Raw genomic sequence first — 11,728 nt, 5'->3', positions numbered from 1 at the left:
AGTTTAAAATTCGAAATAAAAATATTTTTTTGGGAATAGATTTTTGTGTCTGGAAACGTTCTATCCTTTTTTTAATCTTTCTATAATTAGTGTTAATTTATGACAAGTTTTATGCCAACTTTTAGTAAATGACGTCTAGAGATTGTCCTCGCCAAAATTATCATAGGTTGTCATTCCCCAGCCGTCTCTGATGCCGTTTTTTTTTATCATTCGGTATAATAATGGTATTACCTAATATAACTATTAAAACACGATTATTAATCAAAATAAGGTAATACATTAACAAACATTTTAAAAATATTCTTGGTACTCTATCGTGTTTAGCCGTTACTGTTTAATTTATTAAAAAATTTAAACGAATGGCTTTAAATAATTTATTATTTCAGGTTCGTTTTTTCATCCTGGTTTAAACAAGAACGAATACAACTAGCAACATTCTAATTATAACCGTTAAAGGCATTGTTAATTAAAAAAAATATATGTAATTGTTAATAGTCATTGTTAAAATAATTGCGACAAGAGATTACTAGACCTCTTTAAAAAAAAATCAAATAATTAAAACTTGCTTAATAGTTGTAGATACAACAAATATGGCATAAACGTTATATTATACAGAATATAATATACTATCGGAACTTATTTTATATCAAATAATGTAATAATGTATACAGGGTGGTGACAATTTCGATGCTCAACATTGGCATCTCAGAAACTACTGGAGAATTCGGTTAAATGGGACAAAAGTAGCGTTATTAGAAGCTTGACAAACACCTGTAAAGAAAACCCCGGTATCTTGATTATTTTCCGATTTATGTCAAAAAATAAAAATAATACGTTTATTTTAAAATATTGTTATTCAAAGATTTTTAAATTACAATATCTTTACAACTATTGTATCTATTGCAACGTAAATTGGTAGTTTTATATTGTTGACCTCGGCCAATAAAATGCCATTTTCAGAAATGTTCTAAGCCTTCTAGATTTTGCACAAAGGTCAAGTTTATAATTTCTTATGGCCGCCATTTCGAATTTTGATCCATTAAAAATATGACTAATATCGGATAACCCTTGGAAATGCAATTGCCACTTTATAGGACAGCAATTATTCCTTTATGTGCTGTCTTAAAAAAAATTGTATAGTAGATGTGTGTAGAATGTATTACTAGAGTCCAAAATCTACACAATGAAGAAAAACAAAATATGTATAGTGTTTACCTGAAAAACAGTTGGACTTCTGAGAAGATACGAGCAATTTGTCGGACACTGTATCGTGAAAGAGCACAGCCTTAATTTAGCAGATACTGGTAGATTTTAAAGGCTAAGAAGGCAATATTTAAAAGGGATTATTAATTATTAATCCCTTTTAAAAAATCATAAAATTAGTGTCATTAATGTCTTAGCTCAGATCGAAATAAATCAAGAAACCTTTGGCTCTAAAATATGTGACGAGTGTTTATAAGAGACACATGTACGCAGAATTATTTAAAAATATAAAATTTCATAAGTTACACTCCAGTGATAACAAAAGCAGACTAAAATTTACACAATCCTAAAATTAATAACAAAATTCTAGTCTGCTTAGATTTGATACACTGTTTGATTTGATACACATTTAAAGCCTCCTTTTTGTAGAAACATATTTTTGAACCAATGAATCTTTATTACAAATTCTGGTACCTTCAATAGACAAAATCACATCAATGCCAAGGTTGAGCATCGAAATTGTCACCACTTTTGTGGCTGGTTCATAAATATATTATATGAACATATTATATTATATGAACATATTATATTATATAATTTTGAAATTTCTTTCTTCAACTTTCAAATATCAAGTTCTATACAAAAGGAGGATTTGTGGGTACGGTTGAAACAGTAATTAGTAGTAGTTGATTTATGTTCTATTGTTGAAACGATTTGTTTTTTCCTTTTAGTTTATTTTCAAATTATTTTCATTTTAACAGCTTTTTCACCTAAATGTTTTTTAGTTGTCAAAAACTAATTAGAATTATCTTTATGGATATTAAAATAATGAAGACTGATTAATTTGCAATTATTATTCTTGCAATTAGAATTAACGTTGAATAAAATATGTTTTAATATTATTACTTGCATGCATTTCAATTGACGCCAATCACTGTTTCAACCGTCTCTGCCATATATATGGGGCCGATGGAAAGAAATTGTGTTTTTTAATATTGTATACTTCTTAAAATATCAACCTAGAAACTAAAATGGTATACCTTTTTCGAAGATAGAAAGGCGCTCTTGAATTTAACATATCATCATTATCGCTTGCTTAATAAACAGCAATACTACGAGTACTAAAAACCAAATCGTTTCAACAGAAGGTACCCAGTTTACCCTATGTGATAGAACCCTCCATTTCAATTTTATTATACATCAAAATAAAGTATAACAAAGAATCAAGTTTTAATTACTTACCTAACCTAACTACTACTTTTACTTGTTTTTTTTTATAATAACGACACTTACGACCATTACTGTATAAAAATCTATAAATCGCTCGCCCCTGTACATGCGACAATGTACCGAAATTTTTGTATTAATCGACATAATTCGTGGCGTCCCTAACAACGGCGATTCATAGCATCGCGACGCCTGAATTTCGACGCCGGTATACAGTAGTTCTTCGCTCCATGACGGTGTAAGAATGTTTTAGTGTTTATTAGAAGGCAATTAGCATATTCATTACGAGTTTAATACCATATAAATTTCTTGGAAAAGCCTACAAAATAAAATTGTATTTATGACTGTTTTAAGGGTAAGTTTTTGTAATTATTTTATTATTAAAATTTTGTTTTGAAGTTGTTTCTTTTATAATATTATATTTTAAGGCTTTATGGAACGGCTGTACATTTTTTCTAATTCATTAGTAAAATAATTTAACATATTGAACACATTGCGAAGATAATTAAATACAGTATAACTTTAATAGTTCGAACAGTCTCTATCTCGGGCACCCCGGTAATCCGGATAGTTCTATTATTCGGGCATTTTGAAACATTAGCATTTTGAAATCCAGGCACAAAAAAACCATACGCGAAATCTGAGAATTTTCCAATCTGGACAAGCTGAATGTTTACATTTTGTTTATGAACTGAGTCTTTATTTCTGAATTGGATTCCTAAGTGTGTTATGGCGCGCTCAGACGTCTTGTGTACTTGGCAAACAACTGTGATTGGCATACAGGGTGCACTAGAGTACACTAGTGCGTCGGGCATCTATACAAAATGTCTAAGTTATTTATTATAAAAGTTACGGGCACTATCGCCGGGCCTTGTATACCAATCACAATAATTGTTTGCCAAGTACACGAGTTGTCAGAGTCCGCCTTTAGACGTAATGGCTCCAATCAAGCGAGTACATAAACTCTCACACTCGCCGAAAAATCTAAAACATTAGATTATCTTGATTCGGAAAAAATTCCCGTCAAATTGAGGAGCAGACTATGTTCCAAAAACTGCAATGGTTGGCATAAACAAAAAGAAAGATAAAATAAAGACTTTTATATCAAAATAATTTCAAGGGCCACAGGTAGGAATACCATTATCGACGACTTCTATTAAAGACAAATGAAAACTATTAAAGGCAAGAAACTTGGCTAGGAATGTTACTGCTTTCCAGTGATGTTACCGTTGTGATTCCGTTTCAGGAAAAGTTTAGATCTGTTGTGCTAGAGATGACATTAAGCAAATTACAAGTATACAATGCAGATGAGCTCATTAAGGTGAAAAAACTTAGGCCGATTAACATTTATACCGTTCTGCGATGCAGCAAGGAATCAGGTTTTATGGGACAAATATTTTTTATCTACAATTTTGATTTATAAACGTCATTTTTGATAATTTTTGAGTTGTCTGCATTTTCTAAAGGAAAGGCCCCAGAATGCCTACTCTTTTTTGGCTTTTGTCAGTCATTGGGCATTAACGTTATTGGCCACACGATATTAGAAAATGCTGAAATACGACAGCTATCAGCGATACATCTTGTACAACGATGATCTTGTATCTCTTCTATATACCGGGTGTATCTCAAAAGTAGCTCACTCCCTATAACTGTTTTATTCTTTCAAATAAAAAAACGAGATTTGGTACGTTAGTATATTACATAAATCGAGATTTATTGACGCATTCAATTGCTTGCGGTCACTTCACGTTTTACCGGAAATGTTGATTTTTAAATTATACCCTCTGTTTTTTTTTTCGCATATGATTTATTCCTTGGGTTTATTTAAAATTGTAACATGCGGTTCATAACGACAATTTGCCTCGAAATTTTAAAGTGTGTGGTATCAAATTATCCGTAAAAAATGCTTTTTCCAAATATGCCAATGAACCACCCACATTCCGTTTGAAAAAATTGAGGTATGATTAAAAATACGATTTGGACATCTGATAATCGGCAAGGAAAATTTACGAAAATATTGGATGGTCAAATCTATTTGAAGGGTTCAGGGGAAAAACATGATAAGCTTCATTTTACTAATTTTACAGGAGAGCACTTGACAGGTGATGGTGGATATCAGGTTCTTTCCGTGTATTCTATATTTTTATTAGGCATGTTACAGATGGTCGGACTGGCCATATAGTCAGTAGGCCTGTTCCAAATACCGGACCACCGTTTTAACACCGGTCTTGGGCTGACACCGGTGGCCAAATATGGACTATCCGGTGTTCCGGTGTCGACACCGACACCGGTGTTGACGCCGACACCGGTATTCATTTCGATACTGGTGTTCATCTACATCACCGGTGTTCATCTCGACACCGGAGTTGGTCTGGACAACGGTGTTCATCTCAATACCGGTTTTGACTACAACACCGGTTTTGATATCGACACCGGTGTTTGGTAAACGGGTTAAAGAAGAAAGAATTTTAATTAATAAGTTCAAAATAAACCTGATAATTATAATGTCGTATCAGTGCTTATTTTTATCGTTTATTAAAGCGCACCGACTTTAACTTAAAACTTTAAAATTTAATTATATTTTTTATTTTTATAAGGCTCCTTGATTAAAACTTGTTTTTCGCACAACCATGGCACCCTAGATTTAAATTTAAAATACGATTTTTAAGCAAAAAATGTCAAAAGTTGACATATGATATGTCATACTATTCAGAGTATAATTTCCGGCGAAACAAGAAGTGATCGAAAATAATTGAATACGTCAATCAATCCTAATTTATGTCATATTACTAACATACGCTTAATATACTATAATAATATACGCTTTTTTATATGAAAAAATAAAAACGTTATAGGAGAAGCCACTTTTGAGAAAAACCCGATATAGTAGTTCCTTGCTCTATGACGATGGAAGAATGTTTTAGTATTTATTGGAATGCAATTAGCATATTCATTACGAGTTTCACGCGAAATTAATTCCTTGGAAAAACCTAATTATTTAGTTATTGCAATTATTATTATTTGTATTTTTGTTTTGGAGTGTGTTTCTTTTACATATTTTATTTAAAAAACATATCTCGATAATATGGCAACATACGTAGTAGATTAAACATAGAGGAACGAAAGCCTGGAAAAAAATCCCGTGTTTCGCAAAATTTAAGCAAAAAAATCCCTTTTTTAAATTTTTAAAGCAAAATATCTCGGCTATTTTGGACTTACTTGAAGGGCGGCAAAAAGAAAATATACTTCTTTTATCGAGATCTGCAGATTCTGTGGGGAAAATGGGGAAACACCAGAACACCTTATCACTGAGTGCGCCGAGACGACAACCGTTCGTGTCATAAACTTTAGTACGGCTGATGTCGAAGATGAAGAGTTGGCCTCTGTGGAGCCGTCTCAGATACTGGCTTTTTTCAAGAGAAATTATGAATCAACAGAAGCACTCGAAGAGGAGGTACGGGAGAAGTTTATAATATCAACCGCGTTCTGTGAGAAAAGGTTATTCTAATTCAGTTTTAAAAAGATGCATTTTATGTCCTCAAAACAATGGCGGATTTTTTGAAAATTAGTTGCGTTGCAGTTAACACAGAAATTAACTAAAAGTGTATGTAGTGATATTATTTTTATAAATTTTAATTTGTTTAATGTAAATTGCAAAGAACAGTTTAATAAAATATTCTCTCTTTTTATAAGTTATAAATCATAATAGAATAAGAACACCACCTAACCTAACCAACTAAGTGAAATTGCTTAAAAAAGGTAAGAATTGGCTCTAAAGTAATTTTTCGAAAAAAAAATTGTTAAAGTACGTCTGCTGGATCTGTATCTATGAAAGGAATGCGGACAAAAAACATTTAAATAAACAGCAATATATTTTATACGTCGACTTAACGAGTACGTCACCGCAAATCGCTCCGCCCACTCATTTTATTGGTTATTTGCAAATTTGTCGAATTTTTATTGATGGGGCGCGTCGTCTATTTTTTTACGAAAAATATCGAGAAACTATCGTTTCCCTTCTCACGGATACCCCGTAGCTACAGAACGGACAGACGTACTGTAGCTTATATCGCTGAAAAGCTTAAAAATGGCACTTTTTATGAAGTCATGGCCAACTATGATTTCAATTTAAAAAACATATGTTTGTGTCATATGTCAATGACAGACTTTAGAAAAATATGACAGACTTTAGAAAAAAAAGGAGAACACAATCTCATTAAGGATGTGATTATCTACAGCTTTTATCTGAAAAGTTTTTATCTAAAATAGATTGTAATGGAATTAGGGAGCATTTTTAAAATAGCCGAAATTTGCTTTTTTTAGATATCTAGTTAGCCACAACTTTTTCAAAAATCCGAAAGGCGCATGTTTTTGACCTCACAAAATTGCAATTCTTTCTCCATTTACCTGACTCTATATCCAGTAGTTTCCTAGATACCTATACAGAACAACGTAGAAAACTCACCCTGTATATTCTAAGTGAAGGATGTAAGAGCTGTAACTGTCTCTGGAATCTTGAAGCATGTTATAGGGCATAATATGCCAAATGTAATTTCAACATAGGAACTATTTCAGTTCCCAGCGGACAATTTTTATATGTAGAATTTTCCACTGAAGTTTGATACACTTTATTATTTGTTTACATCCCATATTATAGACTGTGTCCATGATAGCTAATCATATACACGGTGTCTCCTATTACAAGCAAACCAAAAACATAAAATACGAAAATAAGAAGTAAATAAGAGGAGTTACGAAGATGATTAAATTAGAGAAAAGTTGAGTCTTGATGAACTCTATAGTATATTATATTTTGAAATCTATAAAATCTGATTTCAAATCATTGTTCAGATATCAATCTGGGAAAACCGAATTTTTCCGATTATTTTTTTGACAATAGAAATTTCACATTTCCATTATTACTTTTCCTGCTCTACAAGTTATCTTTTCGACACCATCTCGACACTTACTCTAGAGTTGCCAACCGTCCTCTATTCTAGAGGACAGTCCTCTTTTTGATCTCACTGTCCTCTTTTCTCTCGCGTATTGGAAAGGTCCTCTTTTTTACATACCAAACACAAAATCGAAAAAATGTTTGTCTATCACCACAATGCTGTAAAATATTGTTAATCTGTGTTTTTCGCTACTCCCACTCGTTTGTACAGAAAAGAAGTCGAAGAAATATTAATGTAAAAAAATATGTGTGGAAGCGACAAACATGTTTAACTATTTTATGTTTACTTATTGTTGGCTCATGTTATGAAAAAAAGTTTTGGTTGAAAAAAATGTGTTTTATTTTAACAAGTTTTGAGTATAAGTATTGTTAAGAAAATAAGAAAGACCATCAATCGTATACCATTGACATAAATTTTTGGTAAATTCTAGACATTTGGACGAGGTTTCAAAAAATGTTTCACCTGTGCCTCTTTTTTACCCCCTCGTCCTCTATTTTTTATTTTAGAAGTTGGCAATCCTAACTTACTCTGATATCCAACATATTAGTATCTCAATCGACACTCAATATATCCAACATTATTGCCGTAGTGATATCATAATCAATACAATACCAGTAGAAATTAATTCTTTTATCGTTATTTTTCAAGTACATTGTTATATTTTTACTATTTTATCCATTAATGAATTAATCTACACTAACATGTCAACTACGAAACGAAACAATTGAAAGCTTTTTGTATACTTGACAGCCTATAATTTCATTACTTTTGTCATTACCAGAAGCCATCAATAAATGCATTATAATTCATTTTCAGTTGTACCTACATAATATATTATTTATTCCCTTTCTACATAGATAATTTTAATACAACTACGTAGATATAGGTACACATTAAAAAGTTTAAAAACAATAGTAGATTATAATTGGGAATTGGAACTCAATTGGAATTGGTGTTACAAGAGCAAAATAAAACACTACCTCACAACAATACACCAAAACACTTTACTTTTGCATTTGATGCGCGTTTCTCTAACCAATACTAACTATGTTAGCATTATGGGCAGATAATTAATACTATAACTTTTACTATAACTACTACTACAGTTCTAGTCATCTGCTCATGATGCTAACATGGTTAGCAAATCGCGTGTCCAGTGCAAAATTAAAAGTGTTTTGGTGTATTATGATGAATTGGTGTTTTATTTTGCTTTATTACAGTGGATAAGTATATTTTTGTTATAACATATAATAATTTGTTTCAGATAAGATGGATTGTGTGTTATATTCTATATAACCCCGAGTCTCATGTTGAAAATGGTAACAAAACCAAATTCATTTAAAACGCCTCCAACATCCAGAGGCAATAGTCCATCCAGAGGAAACACTACAATTAGAAGTAGAAGCCCTTCTAGAAGTACCAACAATAATAGAGGTAAAGTTTTGTTATTGATACTAAATTAAGAATGATGAGAGAATATTTGTGTTAAATGCTTGGCAACTCCGTATGGCTTAACAATGAAGTGAAGTACAATGAGAGTTCTTTTGTCAATCTTGTGGTATGGATGACTGAATGATCTAGAATGACTAAAAACCACCCGATTTGTCAGTTGTAATGGTGCGTTTAGACTTGAGCACGCACGCACTGATCCTCCGCGAATGCTCAACTGTAAACGGCTGTGCGCGCACGCTCACTCTGAATCTGTATGTGCGCGAGCCGCCGCGAACGTGAGCCGTCTGGTGTCGGTTTTTGGTCCGTGCTCAAAGGGATTTTATGTGTGCGCGAATGCTCAGTTTGCACCGGCAATTTTGTTTTGTCTGCGTTCGTGCATGTGTGTGTGATTTTTTTTCGTTTTCTTTATTAAAATTATGGAGTGGATCAATGAATTTTCGTTATTATTAATTGAAGAATATGAAAAGTTGCCTATATTATAGGATGTTAAACATTCTTTGTATTATTAAAAAATAAAAAAAAAAACGCATGGCAAGATCTTGTAAATAAATTAATATTGAATATGTCGATATTAATGAAATTGCTATTCTAAAATTTGTATCTTTTGTTCGTAATTTTTGGTGTTATTAAATTCTGTAAATATTCAATGTCGGGTCTGGTCATTCTTGTAAAGTTTTTGAACTGATCATAGCCCTCCTCAGACCCTAAGCTGTTGCAGTAAATTATATCGATTTCTAAAAATTTGGGTTTGCCACCGGCGACGATGTTTTCGATTTTTCTCCTTTTTAATAATTAAACTGTGCATAACAATGACTGCAGCCTCGATTATTTCTTGGTCGTCCATTATTTTCGCCAACACAACTCTGCTGTGCGCGCACAAATGGATCACTTCATTCGTCGAAAAATAAGTTTTTAATTTGAACGGAGCGGAGCCGAGAGCGCGAACGAATGCCGTGCGCGCACGCTCAGCTCGTGCGTGCTCAAGTCTAAACGCACCATAAAAGATGTGCCATTTGTTCTCTATATTTTTGTTTGGATTTCAATTCAATTGTTTTTCTATATATTTCAATATCTTTCTAGATTTGAATATGCTATTTTCCCACTATTTTTCATAGAATTTCTATTCTATAACGTCTTGTATGTCACTATTTCCAGTAGACATCAATTGTTACAAATAAGCTATAAGCGTGCGTGACGTGAGCTGTTAATTGCCGAAGATGGCAGTGTTGCAAAGTTGCAAACCTAATTTATTTCAAAATTGATTTTATGTGTAATTTTTTTTTAATTTTCCGTTGCAGGTATAAGCCCGTCAAAACAAAAAAACTCAACCAATCCTAAAAATGGTGAAAAAGAACCACCCTCTACTAGAACCGGTAGATCACCCAATAGAAATCGAACTACGCCAAACGCTGGTACTCAAAGAAACGTGGGAAAGTCACCTGTCAGGTCAAGAGGAACTAGTCCCAGTAGCAAAAGTACTGCTTCGATTAGTACTAATGGTACTATGGGAAGTAGTGAGGTGAATAAAAGATTTAGGAGACCTAGCGAGTAAGTATTCTGAAAAACCATATTTATTTTACTTAACAAATTGTGTGTGCACTGTGTGCGCATATTTGAAGTCTTACTTTTGTCTGTCTGTCTGCCCGTCTGAGGACTCTATTCGGGTACTTCTATCCACGTGCAGAGTTTGGTTCCAATCGACACATTATTAAGAAAAATCCTGATGAATTCGTCCGTTTAGAGGCATCGGCATCGGTTCGAAATGTCGAGGGTGTCATCCTGTAGCCTGTCCCCAATTATGCCGAAATCGACCCACTTCTCTTCAATATCAAATCGTTAGCTCCACCCTGATGAAGATCTAAACGAAACATCGTATCAAACTTTGCAGGGTGGGGCCGTGTGCACCGTCGCTCACATAGCCTACCCACCAAATTTGGTCGCGATCGGACGACATCAAATTTTGACGTTTCTTACGTAAAAACTAACTCACAATGACTCACAATGACACTTGCCGTACACGGTCAAGTTGGCTTTGGTCCAATTTGAAAAATTGTGTATATTTTTTATCAAGATTTATTTTGTTATAAAATACAAGGTTTTCTATTTCAAATAGGTGACAACATTTATTAATTTTAACTGGCACTATAATATAATTCGTCCAAACAATAAAAAGTATTTTGGTTGGTTAAAGTGGCGATACGACTTTATCGAACTCCAATCGAAAAAGGGTAATGACTAAAACTGCTTTGCCCTATCAGTGGACGTCCAGTCAGCCTTTTGGTTTTTACAATATCATAGCCCTTATCCAATGAGTACGTATCTTGTTTTTTTATTATGTGGCTTTCGATATTATTCCAGTTTCTCCTTTCAACCAAGCCTTATCTATCCACTTTCTCTATCGAGTTCGAGTCGCCTCTTCTTCCTCATCAAGAGCTACAGCAATCACACCTAATCCGTCGCCTGTAAAATTACTCATTCCGCGAATTTTCAGAGAAAACAGCTACAATTAACTCAATCTAACGACAATTCTTAACTGATATGTATGAATAACAATCACAGATATTGATTGAATGAGAATGAGACGGTACGGCACCGGAACTGAGACGTAACTGATAAGTGTAAATAAGCCTTTAAATGTGCAGAAAATTTAGTCTAAAAATGGTCATATTTAGTCTTTAATAAAAAAAACGACTATAAATATAGAACTGAGACTAAACAGAGTATGTTAACCTCTGGCCGGCATTGTTTACTATGGAATCCCACTGGATAGTCAATATACTAATTGACATCTTTACAAAATTAATAGATAGTAATTCTGGTAATTCGTTATAGAGTTTTATCAAATAACGAGGTTATATAACGCCGATATTTGTAATTAATTTTCGATAGAA

The 11,728-nt window shown here is 33.0% G+C and overlaps 1 protein-coding gene across 1 annotated transcript in view; it reads left to right on the top strand.

Annotated features, from left to right (window-relative positions):
* Positions 1–2,705: 2,705 nt before the first annotated feature.
* The window catches only part of LOC115878154 (kinesin-like protein KIF12), a 48,452-nt gene continuing 39,429 nt past the window's right edge, over positions 2,706–11,728 (top strand). Inside the window, 3 exon segments of the mRNA XM_030894536.1 lie at positions 2,706–2,785; positions 8,650–8,819; positions 10,136–10,385. Coding sequence (XP_030750396.1) covers positions 8,702–8,819; positions 10,136–10,385 — 368 coding nt within the window. The 5' untranslated portion in view covers positions 2,706–2,785; positions 8,650–8,701.

This window comes from Sitophilus oryzae, unplaced genomic scaffold (assembly GCF_002938485.1).
Source record: "Sitophilus oryzae breed Bouriz unplaced genomic scaffold, Soryzae_2.0 scaffold_1500_pilon_pilon, whole genome shotgun sequence".
Lineage (NCBI taxonomy): Eukaryota > Metazoa > Arthropoda > Insecta > Coleoptera > Curculionidae > Sitophilus > Sitophilus oryzae.
The sequence above is the reverse complement of the archived record's forward strand: the minus strand, read 5'-3'. Positions and strand labels throughout refer to the sequence as shown.